The 26,190-nt window shown below is 26.9% G+C and overlaps 1 protein-coding gene across 1 annotated transcript; it reads left to right on the top strand.

Moving 5' to 3' along the window:
• Positions 1-356: 356 nt before the first annotated feature.
• LOC145843789 (serine/threonine-protein kinase 33-like) lies at positions 357-24,555 on the top strand. The gene is made up of 11 exons (XM_082951018.1): positions 357-452; positions 9,426-9,548; positions 9,829-9,931; positions 10,138-10,242; positions 11,601-11,739; positions 13,997-14,082; positions 15,268-15,352; positions 21,858-22,046; positions 22,466-22,725; positions 23,603-23,659; positions 23,937-24,555. The coding sequence occupies exons 2-11, from the start codon at positions 9,436-9,438 to the stop codon at positions 24,123-24,125; spliced, it is 1,326 nt and encodes a 441-aa protein (XP_082807144.1). The 5' UTR covers positions 357-452; positions 9,426-9,435; the 3' UTR covers positions 24,126-24,555.
• Positions 24,556-26,190: the final 1,635 nt, after the last annotated feature.

Below are 26,190 nucleotides of genomic sequence, written 5' to 3'. Positions count from 1 at the left end.
CAAACATATTTTATGCCCAATATATAAAAGGTTAAAAACTAAATATTGTAATTAATCTAACAAGAAAACAAAAGTTTAAGTTATTACTAGAGAGAAATTAAAGTTTAGAATTTTTTTGGTTTGTATCACCACAAAACATTATTTTTTCACTAACAAAAAAAAAAACTTGCTTATTTTTATACCTGCTGCCTAGTCATTTCCAACATTTTGTAAAATAGTAACTTAATTTTAGAAATAATATAAATGCTTAAGATAATCCTACAACAGCAAAATTTTAATTTGGCTAAATTGATTTATTTTAATACTTGCAAAAAAAGTAAAGTCACAGAAAAAAAGTAATTAAATACATTGATTTCAGGTTTTTGTTTTTAAGTTTTGATATTTAAACATTGGATTACAATGTCTTGAAGTTGTGAAAAAAAGAAACATAAATCTGTGCCATAGCTGAATAGGTGAGTAGGTTTAAAAAAAAAAGATTAGTTTTTATAGTACTAGTTAAGAAAAATAGTTCTTTAAATTTTTATTTATTTTTGATTTTGTTTATGATGTTTTACAGTTTCATTATCTACTTATAGTTAAAATATTTAATTATTATTTTTTAAATATGCATACAAATGTTTAAAGGCATAGGGGAGTCCTTGATTTTTACAAGTTGATCTTATTTTGCAGAGTTTAATCTGAGCTATCAGACATTTTTAACTTTTGAACAACATTCAAAGTTACCTACCAAAAATAAATGAACAAAGTTGGTGACTTTAATACAGGGTTTCCCAAAAAGGGGCCATGACAGATACTCAGGGGGCCGTGAGCAGCAAAGGGGGGCCGTGAGCAGTAAAGGAGCCACCAGGGGACAATGAGGTCATAACTTGAAACTTACACTAGATATTCTGGAGTTGCTGATGAAGAGCAAAAAAAAAAAGGTCTCAGGTGTTTTTTATGGCAGTTTTAAAACTTACACTAGACATTCTGGAGTTGCTGATGAAGAGCAAAAAAAAAGTTTGCTTATATGGTAGTTTTGAAACTTACACTAGATATTCTAGAGTTCCTGATGAAGAGCAAAAAATAAAGGTCTTAAGTGTTTATTACGGTAGTTTTTGAGTAGTCTTGGTACAAGGGGGCCATAGCGCTTTTAATTTCTTTAAAGGGGGCCATTTGAAAAAGAGTTTGGGAAATCCTGCTTTACTAGGTTCCTTATATAAGGCGCAAACCAAGCTAAAAAAAACTATTTCACTAAAAAGATATCTTATTCTTCATTTTTTATTCAATATTATTCAAATTTTCACAGTAAGTCCATTACTAATATCTAAAATTATTGAATGCATGATTTGTTATAACTTTCTATAAATACTATGTATTTTTTGTTTTTTTGTTTAAAATTTTAATTTTTTCAAAAACCAACAATCAAAGTAGTCTCTTTTAAACTATAAAATAGATGTTTCCTGAAAATTTGAGGTGTCTAGCTCAAAAAACTAATGAGAAGATAGATTTTTAGTGAACTTTAAAACTTCCAAGAAAATTTACCCAGAAAAGTTTGCAGTCCATACTTTTGTGTTAAAAACGTTTTACAAAAACGTCTATACCTTAAAAACTAAGTAAAATTGATAAATTCTATAAAAACTTGTAGCTTATACTTTAAAATTTTATATAATAGTCAATGTTAATTTTTGTAAAAAAAAATTGTTGACCTCCCCTATGGCCTAGTATAGATTATGTGATATTATTTAGTTATACTCAGTTTTTGATTTTATATATATATTAATTTTTTTCCTTGTTCATTTCAGCTTTTTATTTTAATCGATTATCTTTTAGATTGTTTTTTATGTTTAAAAGTTGTAATAATATGACATAAAGTCAGTATTTTAAAATTTTAGATTAATAATTTAAGTTAAGGTTTTTTAAAATTTTAAAGCTCACCAAAATATACTGTTTATTTTTTAATTGATTAGAACTTTATATCTTTTGACAACTGACATCAAACCTGAAAAATTGAAATTTTGCTGGCAAAATGCTTTTTAAAAAAATAACTAATGATTTAGAAGCAAGTTTGAGCTTATTTATAAAAGAATTCTACAGACATTTCTTTTTTGTGCTTGTTAGCAAACTGCCACCTTTTTATTTATTTGTTAAACAATTACTCTTACTTGTTTTATTTTAAGTTAATACTTTTCAAAATTACTGTGGACTAAAACAAACATTTTTATTCTTATTTGGTAGCAACAAACTTTTTAGTAAATCCAGTCTGTTCTTTATAAAAGACTGCTGGACCGTTGTTTACATTTGCAATTTGTATAGATATACGAAAACTTTGTTAATTTGAAGAATCATTAGATATAATTATAAAAAATTTTTTCAATACCCTAAATAAACATATTGTTTTAATATCCTACCCTAAAGAAATTAGTTTAAGCTTTTTACTCAAACCCATAAGAATCAAATTTTTTAAGCTTTAATAAGTTAAAATTGAAATATAGTTTAAGCTTTTTTCTAAAAGGTTAGTTACCATTTTAATCTAAAATTTAAAAAAAACAAGGTTTTGTTTCTAAAAATGTTATAAATATAAGTTAAAGTTAAACTTACTATAAATTCTACTATGTAAAATAAGTTGAATTTACAACAAGAGGACTGGAATCTTAGTCATAACTTAGGTGTATTTTACTTGTTTTATTGTGTCTTTTTGTGATCAAGATGTAAACTTTTATAAGTGAATAAATCTATAAGATAGCTATTAAACTATAATTTCTTATTTTTATAAGGTGTTTAACAAGGACATTTTTAGTTTGATCGTGAAGTATTTTACATGAAAATAATTTCTGCATCCATTATTTATGACTGGTTTTGTTAAGTTGGTTGTTTTTTTGGTTTATTTCAATGTAAAAGTTTATTCTTAGCGAAATATAGATACTTCATTTATCTTATCTCAGGTTTAACTAGTGTTTATTCCGGCCATCTTATCTCAGGTAAAATGTTTTTTGACTGCTTAAGTTAAAAGTAAAATTAACACATTATTTTTGTCTAAAAAATGTAAAATTAACCATCAATGGGATTTCAGCCAGAAGTGCAAACTTAAGTGGCAGGTTACTGTAAATTACTAGACTAAAAAAAATATCAATATATAATTTCAAAAACATATTTTACAACTTTTATAGTATCTTTGTTAAATTTTATTCTTTTTGAAATATTAAACTTAATTATCATTGTATATTTCTTTAATTGACGTATAATATGATCCTCAAAAGTTAATAATAAACCATAAAACATAATTTTATTAAAAACCTTATAAGTTTTGTTCTGCCCAGTTTTGTATTTTACTACTCTTGCGATAAAACTAAGTAAAAATGTTCTGTTTTATTGTTACTTAACTGTGCTTATTTTAAAATCAAATTATTTTGTTAACTTTTGAATTTGTCTTGATAATGATATCCTACCTAAATTCAAAAAAGAATTATTTCTAATGTGTTTCTTTTTTGTTTTGTGTTTCTTACCAAATTCGTTAAGCCATTTTCTCATTGTTTATTTTTTCATAAAAAATTACCAACTACAATGTAATCTAAAAATTCTTTAGAAATTCTTGTTAAATTTAAAAAATAATCTTTGGGTGGCTAGACTATATTATTTTAAATCCTTGAACAGTTAAATTTTAGCACAACATACTTGAATGTCCTTGAATTTCGTATTTCTTAAAAAAATCCTTGACTATCCTTCAATTTTCTAAACTAGTTAAAATTTTCAAATATTTTTGGTTTTTAAACCTAGTTAATGTTTTTGTGACAAAATAATTTCACTTTTTTTAGCTGAAAAAAAGAAAAAAATACTTGTTGATAATAAACCAACTTCAGAATCAACTCCTTTCTTTAAATTGGAACTCAGATATTTTATATGGTTTAATTTTTTTTTTATAGAATTATACATTGTATTCTTATTTTTAAAACTGCAGTTATTAATTAAAGCTCAATATAACTTCTTAGGAAACTTTTGTTTGTAATGAAAATAGTGTTTATCAGTTTTAAAATGATATTTTGATTAAAACAAGTAATGAAAAGATTTATTGTTGCCATATAAACCTGATATAGTGAAGAAATAATTTTTATAAGAAATAAATCTTAAGCTTAAAAATACATTATAAGTGTTATACAATGTCATTGCTGAATAATAAAATGATAAAAATTATTGTTAAGTTTGAATAACATATGTATAAATTTTGGGAACGGGTCACTTTTGCACGAGCGTCACTTTTGCACGAGCGTCACTTTTGCACGAAGGGACACTTTTGCACGAGCGTCACTTTTGCACGAGGGGTCACTTTTGCACGAGAGGACACTTTTGCACGGAGACTCTTTTGCACGTAGGGTCACTTTTGCACGAGGAGACACTTTTGCACGGCGTCACTTTTGCACGCAGGGTCACTTTATCACGAAGTGACACTTTTGCACGGCGTCACTTTTGCACGGTCGTCACTTTTGCACGAGGGGACACTTTTGCACGACGACTCTTTTGCACGGAGGGTCACTTTTGCACGAGGGGACACTTTTGCACGGCGACTCTTTTGCACGGAGGGTCACTTTTGCACGAGGGGACACTTTTGCACGGGTTCACTTTTGAACGAGGAGACATCTTTTCACGGCGACATTTTTACGCAATGACAATTTTTTATGGCAGGTTTCTTGCACAACGACACTTTTGCACGGAGAGTCACATTTGCACGAGGTGACACTACTGCACTTTCCTCATTTTTGAACGAGGAGACATTTTTGCACGGCGACATTTTTTCACGATGACAATTTTTACGGCAGCTTTCTTGCACAACGACACTTTTGAACGGAGAGTTACTTTTGCACGTGGGGACGTTTTGCACGGGGGGACTCTTTTGCACGGCGTCTTTTTTGCACGAGGAGACACTTATGCACGCAGTTATTTTTCTAAGAGGAGACACTTTCTCTAGGCCACAATTTTTCAAAATGACAATCTTTTACGGCAGCTTAAATTACTGCGTGCATAAGTGTCTCCTCGTGCAAAAAAGACGCCGTGCAAAAGAGTCCCCCCGTGCAAAACGTCCCCACGTGCAAAAGTGACTCTCCGTGCAAAACTGTCGTTGTGCAACAAAGCTGCAATAAAAGTTGTCATTGTGAAAAAATGTTGCCGTGCAAAAGTGTCTCCTCGTGCAAAAATAACTCGCATGCAGAAAAGTTTCCTAGTGCAAGAATGACGCCGTGCAAAAGAGTCACCTCGTGCAAATGTGACTCTCAGTGCAAAATGTCGTTGTGCAACAAAGCTGCCGTAAAAAAATTGTCATCGTGAAAAAATGTCGCCGTGCAAAAATGTCTCCTTGTGCAAAAGTGACGCCGTGCAAAAGTATCTCCTCGTGCAAAAGTGACCCTACGTGCAAAAGAGTCGCCGTGCAAAAGTGTCCCCTCGTGCAAAAGTGACCCTCCGTGCAAAATAGTTGCTGTGCAAAAGTGTCCCCGCGTGCAAAAGTGACCCTCCGTGCAAAAGAGTCGCCGTCCAAAAGTGTCTCCTCGTGCAAAAGTGACGACCGTGCAAAAGTGACGCTGTGCAAATGTGTCCCCTCGTGCAAAAGTGACCCTGCGTTCAAAAGTGACGCCGTGCAAAAGTGTCCCCCCGTGCAATAGTGACGCTCGTGCAAAGGTGTCGCCGTGCAAAAGTGTCCCTTCGTGCAAAAGTGACCCCTCGTGCAAAAGTGACGCTCGTGCAAAAGTGTCCCTTCGTGCAAAAGTGACGCTCGTGCAAAAGTGACGCTCGTGCAAAAGTGACACCCACCCGTAAATTTTATTGCGTCAAAGTAACATACTTAGGGTAAAAGAAAAATATTATATTTTCACTAGTTTAAAGGCAATAATTACTACGAAGGCCTTCTTAACTTAATAAAAAATATTAAAAAGCTACAGGAATTTTAAGAAAGTTTGAATCATTTAAATCCCCTCGTGTTGTTTTTATTTTAAATTTACACTGGAAAAAACAGAAAAAGTTGTAAAAGACCTTAAATAAATTCATTAGTTCTCAAATTATTTAAAAAAATAATTTGTTTATACTTACTTATCCGTTCATAAGTTTTTCAACAGTTGTTAGATTTGATGTATAAAAAGTGTTTATTTCGATGTTTAATTTATTTTGTCTTGTATGAAAAACTTTTATACCGTTTTGAAATGAGAAGAACGTTATATAAAACTTTTATCAAATTCACTGTGAAGTGTTGAAGAGATCAAAATATCTTTTTGAGAAACATCTTTTAGTTTAAGTGTTAATTTTATTAGTTTGTTGTGATTTGATATATACTGTTATCATATTCATTTCATAAATTTTATTTTATTAATTTCATACTGTTGATTTTATAAATGTTTTAAATTTAGTTTGTAAAGTGAGTATAATTTTTGGAATGAATAAAATTGGTTTTATTTTCCTTTCTATTCTTAATGAAGTATAATTATTCAAAATTATTACTAATAGTAAATAAAACTTTTTTATTTTGTTTGGTATGATGTTTATATAATGAAAAACCAAAAAAAGTAATATTTAATGTGTAGTTGAGTTTCAGTATATTAAGTGAAAGTATTAATATAAAATGCTATTTAAACACTGTATAAATTTTTAAAACATTTGATCTATTTTCAATTTAGTTTAAGTTTTTCTTGTAAAAATTATATAAGTTATACAAAAGTAGCTTTTTAATTAAAAATTTTCTTAAAAACAATTGTTTACTTAATGTTTTTTTCTTATTTTTTACTGGTCATTAAAATTTTAACAACAGTTTTTCAAATTTTAATCTTAAACAACTTATTATTTTTTTGATTATATAATTTTTTTATTTTAGTTAAAATTTTAGTAGTTTCAAACTGTTTGAATTAATAATAGCTTTTTGATTTACAGTATTTCCTATTTGAAAGAAATCAAGTTTTAAATTTAATTAAAACTTAATTTATTTTTTACTACTACTACAGTAAACTTTTCAAAAATCATTAAGAATAACGATACATATTGTTAAATTTTAAGGAAAATTAAGTATGCAGGTATACAAAGTGAATTTTATTTATTTATATAGTGAAATAAAACAAGTTAATCACAATTATTAAATATATTTTAGTTTTATAAAGCAACAAATAAGTTTGTTTTGTTATTTATTTAAGAATTTTTTAAATAATATTTTTAAATTGAACTTTAAATATAATAATAATTAGTAATAAATAAATAATAATGATTATAAAATAGTTTTTTATACACTCTCAGACTAATTGAATTCAACATAAATTATTTTTACTAAGTGACAGGTTCTTAAGAAAAAAGACTACAATGCCAAGTTCACTTTTCATTAAAACTAATTAGTTATTTTTGTGACAAGTTTTGTAAATAAATCAAAATACTTTACAATATTAGATGTATAAACTTTTTTTTTTCATTTGTATAACCCAAGCCAATTTAATAGTTTAAGACCAATAAGTTGTTTAATTATTATTTAATTTTCAAAAGCAGAAATTTTTATTCAAAATTGAAAATAAATCTTAGATTTTTAACCTAATCTACAACTAATTACACTTTATTCTTGACATATTTATTCAGCTAATAAAGTTATTAAAGTAACAAAGTTACAAAATTCAGTTTTATTTCTTTTGTTCCCCTACTTGCGCACAGTCAGCCCACGTAGCAGACTGCCATTGTTCGAATTTTCTCCTTGATTGTTCAACTTTCGAGCACTTTCTGCGGCGTGAAAGTCAACTACAAGTTCAGCACAAATGCAAATCAGTCAATGTCAAGTTTTTCACCAGTGCTTGAATCGAGTGATTTGTTGCTGGCTTCTCTTTTTTGGAACTTTTTTGTTGAAGCCGTTTTTTAAGTGGCACGCACCATTAGTCTGTGGTTGTTAAAACGTTTGAAAATAAAAATTAAGTTGATGGTTATAAAATATAAATAAAAAACTAAGTAGTGGTAAATCGGTCTACTTAAAAACTTAAATTTTTCTAAAAATAAGTCTTTATGCTTTCAAAAGTTGTATTCAATTGCTATATATTTGACAAGCCAATTTTGTTTGTTGTATGCTGTAAAGAGTCTGTATAATGCACAGAAAATCTTCTTAAATATATATGTTATCTTTAGTAAATATTTATTGATAACCTAGTGTTGAACTAATTTAACAATAGTATAAAAACAAAAATAATGACAAACATGATTGAACCTGATAAGTTTAAGAGCTATCAGTTCTTAAACTGAATCACAATTTTTTTTTATGAATATAAAACACCTAAACTATAAAATTTTTTGTAATAATAAAGTAATTTTATTCCAAAAAGTATTAATCAGTTTTTCTGTTATTTATAAATTTTTGGATGAATCTGTAAATATTTATATATTTATAATATATATGTCTTCATCTAACAACTAATTAAAAATTATCAAAATTTTAAATAGAAAATTAAATATCATTGTTAAGAAACTGAAGTACTAAACAAAACTTCTAATTTTAGATCCGTGTATAAGTAAATAGTTGTTTAATAGTGCTAAGTAAATACTTACTTAAAATCAGAACTCACCACATTTTGTAAAAGCTTTGTCTAGTCAAATACACAAAAGAAAAACAATTGTAACACAAGCTTGCTATTTCGACGCCAGATGTAAGTATAAGATAAAACGCCCTTAAATGTTTTCCCTTTAGAATTATGTTATGAAGCAAACTAAAGTTATTGTGTGAAATAAAGATAAAATAATTTTGGTTTCCTTGCTTAAATAAAAAACTTAATTTTATTTGTTTACAAAGTAAGGTTTTTAAGATAACTTAACCTGATTGAAATAATTTCTTTAGTAATTCAGTAGAATACAATGTAATAATATTTGTTAAAAACTAGTGGGTACTTACAAAATAAAAACTATTCTATTAGCAATTCCCTCTCTAAGAAAATCCATTAACAACCTTCTTAAAAACTTATTTATTATATACTAGTTGTTACTCTAATATTTAAGAACATATTAGAATTTGTTTAAATATTTTGTTTTTATAAATGCTTCAACATAGTTCAACAAATGCACTTCTTACAAGATGAAACTAGTTGTCGTTACTCATTAAAAAGTTTGAAAATTCATATGTTTGCATTGTAAACTTTTCACACAACTGATAACATTTCATTTCAAAAGTTAGTTTAAGCTTTTATACAAAAGCGTGTGTTAGTTTTTGTGATAAAAAACCTTGACTCCCATACGGTCTAAACTTGCTGTCACTAGTAACACTTAAATAACATATACTATATTTATGGTATTTTTAAATAGGTTCTACCTATCACAATGTGAGTAGTCAGAATTGATTAAACAAATAAGGTTAATATCAAACTTTAAACAGTGTACTTAAGATAAGTTGTCATATCTGATCAACTTATAACCTTTTCAATGATTTTTGTTCTTATTTGATTATTTTTAAAATTAAACAGAATACCGATTATGAGTAGTCAGAACTGGGCACATAGCAAGGGAGTAGGATCTAGCTCTTCATCTGAAGATAAAGTCCCGCACAGAAGAGTCGACGACTGTGCGGCAGTTGAAAAATATTACAAGTTGGATTGTTTTTACAATGTTTTCTTTAAATAGTAGATAAATAACATTACTTTAATGCATAGTTTTTATTGAAAAAAATTATTGAGTAGTGGATACTTGAACAAATTTAAACATTTTAGTTATAGACTTTAATATTAATACTTTGACAAACTGGGTTTATAAAGAGTATATAAAGATACTTAACATCTTTCATGATGTTTTTTTCCTTTTTAAATGGAAGTTTCTTTGTAAATGAGCTTTAGTTTTTAACAGTAGCAAAATATTTTTTATTGTTTTCAGATTTGGCAATTTACTAGGCGAAGGAAGTTTTGGATCTGTCATTGAAGGTACAAATTTAAAAACTGGTCAAAAATGGGCGATTAAAAGAGTTAACAAGGAAAAAGTTAATATTGTTTAATTATATAGAAATATGGATATTAAAAAACTGTTGTTTTTACATTTTAAAGTAAATAGTGCTGTGTTTGTAATAATATTGTTAGTAAGGATGCATTAAAATTTTTTTCAAAGCTTTCGTTTACTTCCAATATTCTTTTAAAGATTTATTCAAAAAAAAAACCAATTTTATTTTATAAGTAAACTCATTCATAGGCAGGAAAGTCTTCTATATGCTTGTTGGAAAGAGAAGTGACGATATTGAAAAGAGTTCATCACAAGCACATCATTTACCTCAATGAAGTTGTTGAATCTCCCAAGGTTTGTTTGTAATTAAACATTTTTGAAAAGTAAAAACTAATTACTTAAATGTAGTACATTTTAACACATAGAGTTTTTATTGGCGTTATGCAATCAAGTTATAGAAAAAAATTATAAATATTATATTTTATGGTATAGAAAATTTAAGTTGATAAATACTGTTCTTTTGAAAATTTTATAGCGTTGCAAAAAAGTTTTTTAATATAAACTGAATACATAGTAATACTAAAAGCAACCAAAATAATTAATCGGTTTTCAAAAGACTGTAAATAGTTTTCACTTCAAAGACACAAAAAGTACCGAAACTTTCAAGCATTTTACTGAAAATTTCGCAATAAACACTAAGCAAAGTGCAAATGACAAACGATTAAAAGTTTTCACCGTTTCTCCACCCAACAATGAAAAACGTCGCTTTGAACTTTCCACGGCCGCTATTCACCAGACACAAGTACGTATGCCCATAATAGATGCCCCCCTTTAGTTGTAACGACATTGGAAATTTCATTATCCGTACCGCTTATTAAAATAACTTTGCTACTTAAAATTCAATTGTTTCCACGTTTCAGCATTCAAAGCTGTGTACATAAAGCAAAAAGTGTACTTTAAAGATTGATAACTTTTTTAATTTTTAGTATAAATTTGTTAAAAAATATATATTAAGTATTGTTGCTCTAGTATGCTCAGTCTTATCTTTATCGTTAAAGATATTTCTAAATAGTTTCAACAGTATTTTCTATGGTTTTTTCTTTACATCATAAGGTTAGATAATAACATATTAAAAAAGTTATCAAATACATAAAATTAGAAAAATTATTTAAAACTGTCTTACTAAAACAATACAGTATAGAAAAACTATCTGTTAAATTTAGAGTTGTATATTAATTTATTGTTTTAATACTGAGCATACTATTTTTTTGTTGGAAAAATAGAACTTTTAAATGTTTACTATACTAAATGATAGTTTAAGTTAAAAATATTTTACATTTTAGGAAACATCTGTACTTACTAAAATAAAACATCATTTTTTTCTTGATACTGAAACTTGGTACAAAAACTTCATAAACCATGAATTGCAAAAAAATATCATGCTATAGTTAAATGAATGGAGTTTTCCATAAGTATATTATAGTTGTTTATTTTTTCGATATTTATTTTAGTTACCAGTCATTTTTCATATTTTAACAAAGCTAATACGATAATTTTAGCAATAATAACCCTTTAAAATATTTCCGATCCGTTAGAAAATTTTGCAAACTATGTAAAGTTGTGTAAAATCTTTAACGAGATTGTGTATTTTATGCTACCAATGTAAAACTATTAAAGTTTTAAACAAAAAATATAGTTATTTTATAAAACAGAAAATGTACTTGGTAATGGAGTTATGCAAGTTCGGGGAACTCAAAGACATTCTACAAAAAGACGGACCATTTACAGAGTTGACGACCAGACATATTTGCAACGACCTTGTAGACGCTATTGTATATCTGCACAAAGACGGTATATTTTGTTTTATCAGTTTTATAAAATTTTTGTTATGACCTTACAAATGCTATTGTATATCTACATAAAGTTTTTTTTACTCATTAACTTATAAAACTTCAAAAAATTGAGTTTACCATTAAAGAAAATGTATACGCTATATTATTAAACTTATAAATATTAAAAAACTACTTTGTTATTATTGTGAATAATTAAGTTTACTACTATTATCTAAATTCGAAATCTTTTCCAAGTTACAAAAAATACAGCGTTGGTAAAAGGTACCTAATTAAAAAAAAATGTTCTCATGTGTATTGTGTACACTCTGATAACGTTTTTAAAACCAAAACATTATACACATAATTTTTCTTCTTACTTGAGTGGTTTTACATGTTTATATAACATTTCTTTTTATGTCATTTAAAACTAAAAACAAATGGTTACATTTTCTTTGGAAGTTATCTTTTATTCTCAATCTAGGTATTTTGATTATACCCATGAACTTTATTGTGTATTGTCACTTTCATGTAAGTTTATGAAAAAAAGCAAATTTTTGAAGTTTTTATGTGTCATGTGACTATAATCTATTTTATTGTTCAAATTGTTATCAAAAGATACTATTTCTGACACATGTCAAATCACAAAATGTGTTATTTAAGTTTTATTTACACAAAAAATTCCACTGCTCTTACTATTTAATTCAAACTACGATGTGTATTGAGGCAAGTTTTATTTATTTGTAAAGTTACTTATTTCTCCTTGTTGAAATTTTCTTTAAATTACATTACATGTTTTTTTATGTTTAAAAAATACTTCAAGCATTAAAATCTATTTGCTACAAAACATTAACTATGAATTTTGTTTTCACTTAAGCAAACTTGTAATAGAAAAAGAGTTCCTAAAAAATTAAAATAAAATACCAAGTCAGTTTTTATAAATTAATAATAAAAAAAGTGTGGATGCAGAGTTATAGTAACTAAAATAAATCTCAAAACTTAAACTAACCAAACCTAATATAAATAATTTTTGAATACTTTTATCAATGGTTATTTCAGTTAAAAGAGTATACTATGTTCAAAGTTTTTTTAGTGCTTTTATTGCATCTTCAAAAACAATTGTAGTTGCTACTTTATTGAGAATGAGCAATGTTAGTTTTAAAATAGTATTACGTTCTGCAAGCACAAACTATCAGATAACCTAAGTTGTTTTTTTTATTAGAAATAGGTTTTAATAACGTACTTTTGAATGTTAAGAAATTACCACATTTTTACAAGAAAGATGAAATGTTTATTCAATGTCAGTTTGTTCAAAGACCATTATTAATTTGTCTGCTACCATTCTGTAAACCGCCACATGAAAAAAGTAAGATAAGAAAAATCTGTTGCTTTCAAGATGAAGAAAAACTTCAAGTTTATTTCGAGAGCTTTAAACCTCCGTTAAACTAACAAACATCACTTTGATTGGCTTATCGTAAGACAAACAAAATTTTTATGGACAAACAAAATTTTATGGGCAAACAATTTTTTGTGGGCAAACATTTTTTTGTGGGCAAACATTTTTTTATGGGTAAACAAATTGTATGGTTTCGCTTTCATATTGTTTGTTTGTTTCTCAAATTAATCAACCGAAAGCTTGACCGTTGTTTGCACAATTTGCCTCAATTTGTTTTTTGTGTATTAACGAACAGAAGAGTTATTTTTAAAAGAAGCTTATACAAGAATTTAAAAAAGAGAACTTAGTAATCTCTATAAAATTAACTTTTACGTCAATAAAAAAGGACAGAACTTTTATATGTAAACGTAGTTTATATGTAAATGAGAAAAAAGTTGTATTTTTAAAGTTTGCTTAATTTTTCTGGTTTTTTGGACCTTTAAAAGTAAACAAAGTTATTATCTTATAAAAACTTAATTAATAAAAATATTTTCAAATTCTAATGTGTAAGCTTTTAAATACAATTTATGGCATGTTTTATAAATATTTTAGAACTTAAAAATATATTGTTAAATTTTTTTTACAAGCAACGCATAGTTTTAAAACTTAAAATTTCGTAAGTACTATAGATTGTTAATGTTTATCTCTTGGTTAAGAACGATCTCATCTTTTTATTTGAGTTTACTTATAACAATTAACTTTTCACTACAATTTTTGTAGTAAATTTTTGTAATTTCTTTTTCTATCCTCAAAAACTATTTTAATAATCTCAGTTTTTATAGGAAAATGTTATTAGTTTTTCTATTTTTTTACAGGAACTTATTATAATTTTTATTTTTCACAGGAATAGTCCATCGAGATTTGAAGTTAGAGAACATTTTAGTGGCCAATAAAGAAGGAGATGATAAAAATCCTATATTTGATGTTAAAGTTCGTTTGATAAATCTGCTTGTTAAGTAATTTGTTCATCTAATAAAGCATTTAAAATGTATATAAAATGTTTCGTCTTAAATAAAGAAAACACCAATATACTATAAAAGGTTTTATAATAATCGATATAAAATTTCTAGAGTTCTAGTTTTTTTTCTTTAATACATATATTTCTTAAGAATAATTTAATCACTATATTTTTAGTATCTACTGTAAACTGATTATGTTAAGGGCATACGGAGAGAGGGTCCAATTTTTATTTTACAAAAATTAACCTTGGCTCTCACATGAAAGCTTGAAGTATTAACTACAAAACAGTTTTTATAGAACATAAAAGTTTTAATTAGTTTTTAAGTTATAGACATTTTTGTTTGAAGTTTTAAATACAAACATATGGACTGCAATTTTTTCGACGTCAGTTTTCTCAGGTATTTAAAAATTCACTAGAAATCTATCATCTTCATTTTTGGAGCTAGAGACCTCGGTTTTTCAGGAAAATTTATTCTGTAGTTTAAAAGGATTCAAATGTTGCGAATTTGAGAATATTAAATAATAAAAATTTTAGATATAAAAAACAAAAAGTGTTTATTTTGTTAAAAGCTTTGTTATTTCAAATTAAAAAATTGTTGCATTGAAGCGGTTTAAGTATTAGTAATGGACTTACTGTAAAAACTTTAAGAAGGAGAATTGTAAAATTGAAGGAGAAGATAAAATTTTATTTAAATAGTCTTTTGTCGTGTTTTTGGTTTGCGCCTCTATAAGAAACCTGTTGAGGTCACTAACTTTGATTGCTTATACTTTGAAAGAAACCTTGAATTTTCTTAAGCGGTTAAAAGTATCTGATAGCTCATTTTAAACTCTACAAAATAAGATCAACTTGTTAAAGTCAAAATGGACCTTCTTATGGTCTTAATTAAGAAAAAAATCTAAACTATGGATATAGGTTTAAAAGCTTTAATGTTGTATTTCATTTTTATATTTTTTAAAATAAACTTTTCAACTATTGATGCAAAAATAACTATAAATAGAAGCCTTGTATAAAATTTAAAGTCTTGTAACTTATTTTTGTAATCATAGCACAGCATAAAACTACATTTTTTTAAGAAATAAATTTAACAACAAAGTTTGTATATTACACACATCTACGTCTATGCAATTAAAAAATAACTCAATACGATATTGCAGCTGACAGATTTCGGATTGTCTGTAGTCAAAGGAGCTGGCATGTCAAATATGTTAGACAGTGCCTGTGGGACCCCTGTATATATGGGTGAGTTGCTTTGTATGATTTCGTTGCTTGTGATTTTAATTTAAATTATAATTAAATATCTAAATTTATTTATTATATTAGAGCAGGGTTTCCCAAACTCATTTTCTAAATCGCCCCCTTTTCAGAAATTCGAAAAATAATCGCCCACCACGATTTTACAAAGTAGTTTTTCTCTTGAGTAGAAACTTTTGAGCCGAAAAAGTTGTGTTCGAAATGTAATTTAGTCTGGTACTTCTTATGCACGCACTTTTAAGCTGTGTTCAAAGTAGTTTACAGGGCTTAAGAAAATAAGTTAAATTTGTTTTCTTATAAGCCCAGTTAAATGTATTAAAATACTTAATTATTAAAAAGCCTTGTGTAATCTGTAATTAGTCTTGTTTAGATATGAACTGTTTTGAAACTAATGAAACTTTTAGGGTAGTGGTGGACAACTTTTGTAGTCAGTAATTCATATTTACTAAAAAATCTTTTCTAGTTTCAACTCGTTTAAAAAATGTAATTGCGGGCTGCATAATTTAAAAAATAACATATAAGAAAATTAAAAAACTCGAGCAAAATTGTAATAAAATGATTTAGTATTATTGTGATCTAGGAAATACTATTGTGAACTGAAAACCAAATTGAAAGTGTATTTCAAAATATTTAGTATCAAAAAACTAAATTTTGTTTCTTTTGCACAATTAGTTTCCAAGTTACTTAGCATGTCAATATTTGACTGGATCTTAACCGTACGTTACCCATCTGAAATCTTAATTTAAACCTGACATTGTAATAATCTCTCATATAACGAATTTCGGACATTTAGAAGTTAATACTAAGTAACTTGTTTAAGCCGCACAAGGTACTAAAACTATTTTATAAATAGGCATATTCTAAAATTACTATACCAGAGATAAAGAATTTATAAAAAAATGAACAGTTTATATTACACATAATAAAATAAATAACAAAACATAATTTCTGATCTAGTTTGAGGAAGTTTGACCGACTGGTTGATTATCTCACATTAAAAGTGGTTTCATCAACAGCTTCAGTTAATGAAGTAAAGTTATTAATTTCAATGCTAAGATATATTATAAGCAAGTTACTTGTAAAGCTAAAAACTTAATTTTAAACTTTTTAAACTACACGTTTTGTAATAGAATACTATTAAATAGTATTTGACTTGGAATAACCTTTAGGAAACTAAACCTTAATTTTAACATTTTCTTTTTTTTTAAATAAATTCAAAAAAAATCGAAAGTTTTACAGTTAATTCTGTGAACAGAAAGCAATCGATTAAAAAATTCTTTTAATTAGCTTAAAATTTTGTTTCGTAACTGCAGCAGTCTTTTTAATGGCTTATTTAATACTGTTTTAAATTTATTTTTTCTCTAGTCATTAGCCTATGATAATTTACCAGAAGAAAATAGTGAAAAACTAAAAGCTAGTGTTGAACTATTAAAATAAACAACACATTCTAATTGCTAATATATTAAAAATTAAGATAAAACAAAAAATACTTGTTTTAATAATTTAAAATTCCTTAATGTATGGGTTTTTTAACGATAATAAATCAAGTTGGAAAATAAAATTGAGTTTAAAAATGTTTTAAATGAAAAATTTGAAGTAGTTTCAAATAGAGACCTCAAATCTATACTCTTTTAAAACCAAAAAAAACTTAAAATAAAAACTTTAATGGTTATCAAGATTTTTTTATTTATACAGAATAAACAAGTAATAACAAAAATATTTCAAATAAATTTCTTTCAAACAAACACTTTAATCACTATGCTATAAAAACTTTTAATGTAATGCAAAACGACAAACATAAACTACAAAATTAATCAGATCAAAATAAAACTAATATCAGATTTAAAACATAAATGATTTAATAAATACAGTAGACTTCCGCTTGGGTTGGCACTTTGAACGAAATCAAAAAGTGCAAACTCAAAAGTTATTACCTTTTTTTTTACAAAATGATAAATTTAAATATATTATATGCAATAACGTTATGCATAAACATAAAATTAACTAAAACATAAAACAAACATTCATTAAAAAATAGATCTATATAAGATATTAAATATTATGTATTTTTTGTTTTATTAATACTTAGTTAGTAATAGACTTTATTTAAGTTAAACTTTAGAAAATATAAATCTTTGCACTTTTTTTTTGGGTAAAAAGTGCGAACTCAAGAGGAAGTCTACCGTAATTAATATTTATTAGGCATTATACAAACCTGTTGTAGAATAGATAACTTAAAAAAAATTTATTATAAAAAGACTACTTAAATACAATACAAACCAGGTTAAATAAAAAGTATTTTAAAAGATTAAATAAAACAAAAGAAATTTCATAAAATAATGTCTGCTATTGAAGTCTAATATAATGTGAAGGATGAGGTTCATGACTGCTTGCAAGTTTTTCTTATCTGATTATTAATCAGTAATAAAAAGCCTCCTTTACAAATATCTAGATTAGATCTTTTGCTAAAGATGTTGATAACTGATCTGAAAGCTTTCTCAACAACATAGCTAAAAGGAAAAACTATAAACAACAATCTATATTCCTCTCAAATGATTGGATAATTTTGCCTTAGTTTTTGTTGAGTCCAAAAGCTTTTATTTCGTTCTTTGGAAAAATTCAATTTTAGTTCAAGGTCAGTCACTTTTCAAAATATAATTGGAACTATCATGAGATAATATAACTATCACCTCATGATATTTTCAATTGTTTTTTGAAAAGTCACTAAGTTAGAATAAGAAATTAAGTTATACAGAGTTGCCAATTTACCTAGAAACTTAATAATATATAACATAGATTTTTATGAACGGTTTATGATCCCAAATACCATATATGTCCGGTTATAAAATGGTGAGAGGGATTCCGATCGTCTATGATCTATGTAATTGTTAAATAAGAAAATATATGAATGAAAAATTGTAATTTACTTTAAAGTAGGAGTCATAAGCACTTGAATTTTGTCTCTATATTTTACATAAATAAAATAAACTTTTTTTGTTTAAGTTTTACCTCAGGGTCAAATATTTAATAGCAGGCTAAAATTAGTAAAATAGCAATGTAAAAATTTAATGACAGCCAAAAATTTCAAAATCGCCCCCTTTTCGCCCCCTTACTAGCTATCGCCCACCCTTTCGCCCCCTTACTAATTATCGCCCCCCGACTTACTAAAATCGCCCCCAGGGGGGCGATATCGCCCACTTTGGGAAGCCCTGTATTAGAGAGTATTTATTGTGATTAAACTTTGAGTTTAAGCAGAATTTTTGGAAATTAAAATGACTTAATGTATTTATGATTGAAATTTAAACTATTAAACTTTACTGTATTTGTAGACAAAAGACGACTTGTAAAATCATTTCATATAACTTTTAAAAGTTAATTTATTATTTTAAAGTTTATTTATTACCATTGATACTAGTTAATTTATAAATAAAAAGAGTTTATTGATAGTATTTTGTCGTCTTGAAAACGACACTATGTTCAATTAAAACCTACATAATAAACAACAAGTAAAGTTGTTATCCGTTTTAGATATGGGAAGTATTGTTTATTACAAGTTAAAAACTTCTAAAGGTTTAGTAACTAAGCTTTAGTTCATTGTAAGCTGTAAAATATAAGAAATTTTATATTATTATTAAAATTAACTATTTTGTTAGCACATATATTTAATCAAGTGGGACATTTTGAACAAATCTCTATGTAAAATTAGCCTTGTAGATCTTATCTATTCTAACACAGAACTGTTTTATAAGTGAAATGTTCAGAAATAATTCAAGTTCATAGCGTTGTGTTGTTATAAGTTTGTTAAGAGCTCCTTACAAAAAGTTTTTATGAAAAAGTTATATGTGTGTCAAGCTCAACTTAAAGCTGATTTTATCACCTTTTATTTGTTTAGTGTCATTATAAGCTGACACTGTTAACTGAATTTATTTGCAGCTTGTAATATTTTTACACAGACAATTTAGTCTTGATAAAAAACACAAAAAATTTTTTTTAGGTACATAAGTAAGTAAAAAACTATTTGTTTTCTTAAACCTATTTTTTATTTAAAAGAATTAAAGTATTATTTCTAAAAACTTAATAAAAGATTCATTTCATTAATAGGCATAATTAGTTTTAATAATATTTGCAATTTAACTCAGTTATTATGATTGTATTATAAAAACATGTTTTTATATAAAATAACAAAATTCACGAAAGTAAAAAATTTTATCACGTTAATTTGACATGTTAGATTGATATCTATTTCGAAAATATGTTTTCGTTTCAAAATGTTATAGTTTAATAATACTATTTTTTAAACTTAGTTAGGATGAGAGTAAATATCATTAACAAATGTTCATTTATGCTTTCAAAAAAATATAAACATTGTTTTATTGGTTAGACTGTTTTTTTAGTTCTTTGCCATAGTTGATAAAAAAAAAAAATATTCTTTTCATAAAACTAAACTCACAACTAATTAAAAAAAGACAAATTAGTAATACTAACGTGTTATGACAAAAGTTTAAACAAATAAAAATCTTTTTTACATTGTTACTCTTTAGTTATAATTAATATTTGTATATACTACCAATTTAGAGTCAAATAAAGTATAGGCAGTTATGTTACATTATAATACTACAATTTAAAATTTTATGTTATTTATAGGCAGTCAAACGTTTCATTTGCAGAATCATAAAAAAAAACTTACTTATATTTTAAGTTGTATATGTTTTTAAGATACTGGTTTTTAGAGCTCTTGCAAAGAATCTAAAAAGTTTTATTTTTCAATACTGATTTTTATTAGAAATTACTCTGTAAATTTTTGTTTTAAATACACTGTATAACATGTTCAATTACTACTTAAATACTTACATCTAAAATAACATTATGTAAAATTTGTTTTGCTTTTTAACAACTCTATCTTGTTAATTAAAGGTAAACATTAAAATAATAATTTTGACCCAATACATAAAAGTAACTAATTTTTAAAGAAATTTCGCACTATGAGCTATTTTTTTACAAAAAAAATTACCATGGTTTTCCAAACTTGTTTTCAAAAAGCCAACTTTAAAGAAACTAATAAAGCTATGGCCACCAGTATAAGTTTCAAAACTACTATTAGCAACACCTAAGACCTTTATTTTCGCTCTTCATCAACAACTCCAGAATATCTAGTGTAAGTTTTACCACTTCCTGGTGCCCCTTTGCTGCTCATGGCCTCCTAAATTTCTGTCATGGCCCTTGTTTGGGAAACTCTGCTTTAGACCATGGCTTACTTGACTCATTTCCATAAGCGCCCCTTTATGTAAAGATTTAGCCCCTTTGCTACTTGATTACCAACTTACTTTTACAACTTAGATTTTGCTATCTTCTAGTTGTTTCCTTAATAGCCAAAATCGTTTACTTTGAGAATCCCTGTTTTATACCCTTTAAGTTTAAAGTAAACAATATCGCCCTCTTAAGTTCAATGATTTCCCAAAGTGGTGTTGTATACTGTTTATAGCTTAAGAATATTTTTTTAAAGCTATACTTTCAACTGTTTATAAATAACCATGGTTACAAACAAACCCCTTATAAATAAAAAAATAATATAATTACTAGATAATTAAACCTCTCATTAAACCAATTAACTGTATTACCGCTCAACAACGCCAAAAGTGATACAGATTACAATAAAATATAATTATTAATTAATAGAATCTCTGATACAACTAATTAACTGCATTTACCGCTCAACAGCGCCAAAAGTGATACAGAACCACGATTACAATAAAAAAATACAGTTACTTCTCGCGAATCTACGCAATTGTATCCACAACAAACATGGGTAACTAAACGAGAGAACGTAACTAAACGAGAGGTAGCAACTATACCTACTATATTGACTATTTTTTAGAATGCGTTTGATTAAATCGAGTTTTTGGGCTTTTCCATTTTATTTTGTTTAGTTTTTATTCAAGTTGTACATTTTTGTGAAAAGTTTTTCAAAAAAAGAATTGTTTATGTTTATACAAAGTATTTTTTACTACTATTAAACTTGTCTTAAATTGTATAAGAGAAAAAACTTTAAAACATCTAAAAATAAGAGATTTATTGAGCTTAAATAAAACACTTTATGCGATAAATATTGTGAGGAATTAGACATTGAACCTTGTTTGACTTAAAGGTGTAAAGGGGACACCTAAATAAAATAGGAAAGCCAAAGAGTTTAGCAGGTTCCGTATGGAAGGCACAAACTTAAAATAAAAATTCTCAATTTTATTAAAATTCTAACTCCTATATTTTTCAAATTATATAGTTAAAGTTTTCATGAAATGTTTCATTCATTATTGTTGCCAAAAAGCCTGAAATGTTATAAAAACCTGAATATAAAAAAACTAGGAATTTTTTTTTTGTATTTTTGGAAAATCTAAAATGCGTAACCAAACGAGTTCGTAGATTCGCAAGAGGTGACTGTAATTATTTATTAATAAAACTTCTCATAAAACCAACTAACTGTAATACCCCTCAACAGCGCCAGAAGTGATACAGAACCACGATTACAGCCAGACTTGCGACATATGGAGCGTGGGAGTGATCATATACGTGCTACTGAGCAAGGAGTACCCGTTCATGGCTGACAGTGAGGACAAGTTGTTCGAAATGATCAAGCAGGGCAACCTGCAGTACAAGAACCCTGTGTGGAAGAAGATTTCCAACTCTGGTTATTTTGATTTTTATGAACTATATTAAACTAAGTAATGATAAATTGCAGGCATTAATTGTTCTGAGGAAAATGAAAATGCTCAAGGATTTTATAAGATATTTGGTTGTAAAGTTAAAAATACTTTTTTGAAAATTTAAATAAAATTCTAACTCTTGTATATGTGTTGAAGTTTATATTTAAAAATTTATCCCAAATTATTTCGAGAAAAACTTTTTTTTTTGTTTTGGGTTTTTGCTTTTAAATGGTGTTTACAAAACCAATATAGAACTTACATAAGTTTTTAACTGTAAAATTTTACCGCAGGGTCTAATAGGAAAACTAGTATATACAGAATAAATTACACGAAGAAACTCAGTAGTATTAAAATTACATGAAAATAAATAATAATATTGAAAAAGTTAAATAATAATTTCCAGCAAAAGACCTGATAGGCAGATTGATCAACGTGGATCCGGCTTACCGCATGACGGCGTCAGAGATCACCACGCACCCTTGGTTGCTGGGGCAACAGCAGGGAACCGCCAGCACCAACGTGCTGGAGATGATGAAGAACTTCCGGGAGGATTACGACGTCACGGACGACTATGACGTCACAGAGGAAGACAATTACCTGTCGGAGAATTTCGACGATGAGGTGAGGAACAACCAGAACAGAAGCCGTGTGCTGGGAGAACAAGTTTGTCTGAATTTAATTAATTTAATTTATAACATATTACTTCATTAGTATAACGTATTGATTAATTTTGATTGATTAAATTTGATTTGGTATACTAAGTTTAGTAGTTTATATTAAGTTATATTTAACATTTCAATTAAACATAATTAAAAGTATAATTTAATTAAAGTTACTTCACATGTTGAGTAAATCTCTTTATTTTTAGAAATTGATGCGATGTTACTTTTTATTTAACTAATTTAAGTATATTAAGTGTTATTATTGTGATTTAATTTGAATGTTAAACTGTTCGACTTTTTATAAACTTATTTCTCAAAAGCAAATTTGAAGCTTTAGAAACGATAAAAAGCTTCTGCCAGTTAAATTAAAGATCTGTAATTTTAGACCATCTTCTAAAAATCAGTATCTCACCCCCTATGGCCTTAATATTTTTTGTTGTTGTTTTGTTCAATCAAAAAAATACTTAAATATTTTACCCTTATACTTTTCACTTTAATTACTTAAACAGTATTAACAGAATAATTTTTAAAATTAATTTAATAACTTGTATAAACTCAAAATAATACTCTTCAATGATAAGTTAAATTAATTACAAGTGTAAAAGTTATGCATTACATGGCTGGTTGAGAGTTGAAGCTATAAATTAAACAAATTATGATGTAATTATATAAGATTTTTGGGCCAACGACTAAGGTCGGGGTTTGAAAGAGTTTAAAAGATTTGGTGTGAAATAGAAAATATGAGTTGAAAATAATCCAAAGAAACATGAAGCCTACCCGTTTTATATTTGAATATTTAAAGTTTGTATAAATTTTCATTTAAAATACTTTGCTGTCAGTATGTGTTTTGTTACCACTTCTTATGTACATTTTTTCAGATCAAAAAAGACTTATACGCGAAAATGAACGACAGTCAAACGGAAGAAAGTGTTACAGTTTGTTTATCTTGTTTATAAATAATAGTAATTGTTATTTTTTGCTATGTATAGCATGTTTCTACATAAAAATAACACAGTTTTAATTTGTTGTTGAAAATTTCAAACAAAATACAAACTTGTTTCCAAAGCAGACACTTACAAACAAATCATTTTAATTACAATTTTACAATGTGAACTTTTACAATCAACTTTCCAACACTGCAAAACTTAACCCTAAATCAATTCAAAAGTTCTAAAAATCGCCAAACTCACCCCGTATATTTATGAATCTCAGGAAAAACCCCGCAAAGAGAGCAATCACCTGGCGCCACCGAACTTGTACAAAGACACTTCTCAGTCGTTCCAAACACTCAGGATCAACAAGACGTCGACGGGGCGGCTGAAGTCGGCTCAGAACAGCATGTCGCGGACGAGCAACAAGAGAACAAAGAACGACGACACGAACAGGAGAAACATGAAGTGAGGGCAGGATTAAAATTAAAACAAAGAAAAAGAAATGTGGTTTAAAAAAATATATTATCATACTATTTAAAAGGAGTAGAACTGAAATGTTTTAAAAATCCAAACTGAATTTTTCAGTTGGTTTTTAAATTTTATCTCCATTTTTTTAAGTCGAAGAAACTTTTAAATTTGTTTTAGTCAATAAAAGGTTTTAAAGCTGTGAAGTTTTTAAGTTTTTTTTATAACTTTATAAAAATTATTTTAGAACAAAACTGTATTTTTTTAAAAACTGTTTTACTGTTTCCATTTTCCATATACACTGTATTTCGCAACTTGCTGTGAAATTTTTTTTCTTTTTTTATTTGTTATTTTACTTCTTTAATGCATAACAAAAAGTATATTTAATAAAAAAAATATTTTTAACTTGATAGATTAAATTTAGTTTCATTCTATTTAAACAAGAAACTTATTCATGTATAATTGCTGGTTTTAAGTTGTTTTTATTTTACTTTTTAGAAAAAAGTTGTTTTATTTTACTTTTATATTGTGTTTTTCTCCTAAAATAAAAATATAGTTAAATATTGAATTATAATAATAGCTGAAGTATTGCACAAAATATAACTTCATAGCTTAAAAAGTTTCCTTTGTGTGAGCATTAAATACAAGTTTTAAATAGCATGGCGTTTGTGTGAATATTTATGTGAGTTTAAATGTCAAATACCAAGTTTGTGTTTTAATTAAGTCTTAACTAAACCTTATAATTACTTTATTGGTTTACACCTTAAAACTAAGCTACAGCTGTGCAACACTGCTTATAAATCAAAAGGTGAACAGCAAGTTCTAGCAAATTAGCTTTAAGTTTTTAAGCAGAAGGGGCCATGTGATAACGTTTTTTGTTTGATGGGTACTCAAACTTGAGTGGTAACGAAACCCAAGTTTTGATGTTTACACACGCTTTGAGTTTCAAGTATTTCCAAGTGTCAAAGCTACTCTTACCACAACAGTTGGTTGACAGAATCATTTGAAAGAAAACGAATTCAGTGGTTCCTATGTATATGTTGAGTAAGCGTGTTTTGTCGGTATGAAAACTTTAGAAAAGTGTTTTATTGTTTTCGGTATTGATCCACCGAATCCTAGTATTTGGATCCGGCCAAATACTAGTTTAAAAGTGAGTTTGGATCCGGTCAGATACTAACTTTATGGTTACAGTAGATCACTTTAAGATTTTTGTATCAATTATTTTTCAAAAAGTCAAATGAAATGTAAATTTGATTAGAAGAATATTAGATTTTGTTAAGATGTAAAACATACCAGGTTTTAAAAAAGCAATCAGTTTAAAGTTTTAAAACAATATAATTTGATACATTGTCAATAAAGCTATCTTTCTATTTTTGCTATATGTGTGTGTGTTTAACTTCAATTTTATTTTTTGATCAGCATTGATTCTAAATTATAAAGCTCACCTATAGCACACCTCTGGAAATTTCAACTTATTCTCAATGTTTGAGTTTTAACACGGTATACATTCATTCAAATGATCAAAAACAAAAAAAAAACAGAAACTCTTCAAAACATTTGGGCTGATTTATTTCCCATGTAGGAGACGATGTGGTCTAATGAGCAGGTTTGATTGTTATTGAGACTTCAGTATAATACTTCTGAATGTTAGTTTTCGTACAATTTTTTGTAAAAATGCTGGTTTTATTTTTACATTGTGTTTATCATAAACAGTTATAGTTCGTTTAAAAAAATGTTAATGAACTATTTTGTAAGTAGGTAGTTGTAAAATACGAACATTAATGGATTCTAGTTTTTGTTTTTTGTTATTGCTAAAATTTAGATTGTCGGTTTTATGGTTTTCAAGAGAGCTCTTTGTTTTAGTTCGTATATAAATATTGTAAAGCATTTTAGTAATTTTTAAAAGTTCTACTTTGAAATCGACAAATCTTTCACAAAAGTATAATTCTCTATCTGTATAACATCTAACAGACTTACATGTGTGTATAGTTTTAGCAGCTAGAGAAAGATTCAGTACCTATTTTCATGACAAGTTAATACTTATTAAATGTCACATTTCGTTTTGGTTT

This window comes from Thalia democratica, chromosome 9 (genome assembly GCF_965202585.1).
Source record: "Thalia democratica chromosome 9, ktThaDemo2.hap1.1, whole genome shotgun sequence".
Taxonomy (NCBI): Eukaryota; Metazoa; Chordata; class Thaliacea; order Salpida; family Salpidae; genus Thalia; species Thalia democratica.
Note: the sequence above shows the minus strand (reverse complement) of the source record. Positions and strands in the feature narration are given on the sequence as shown.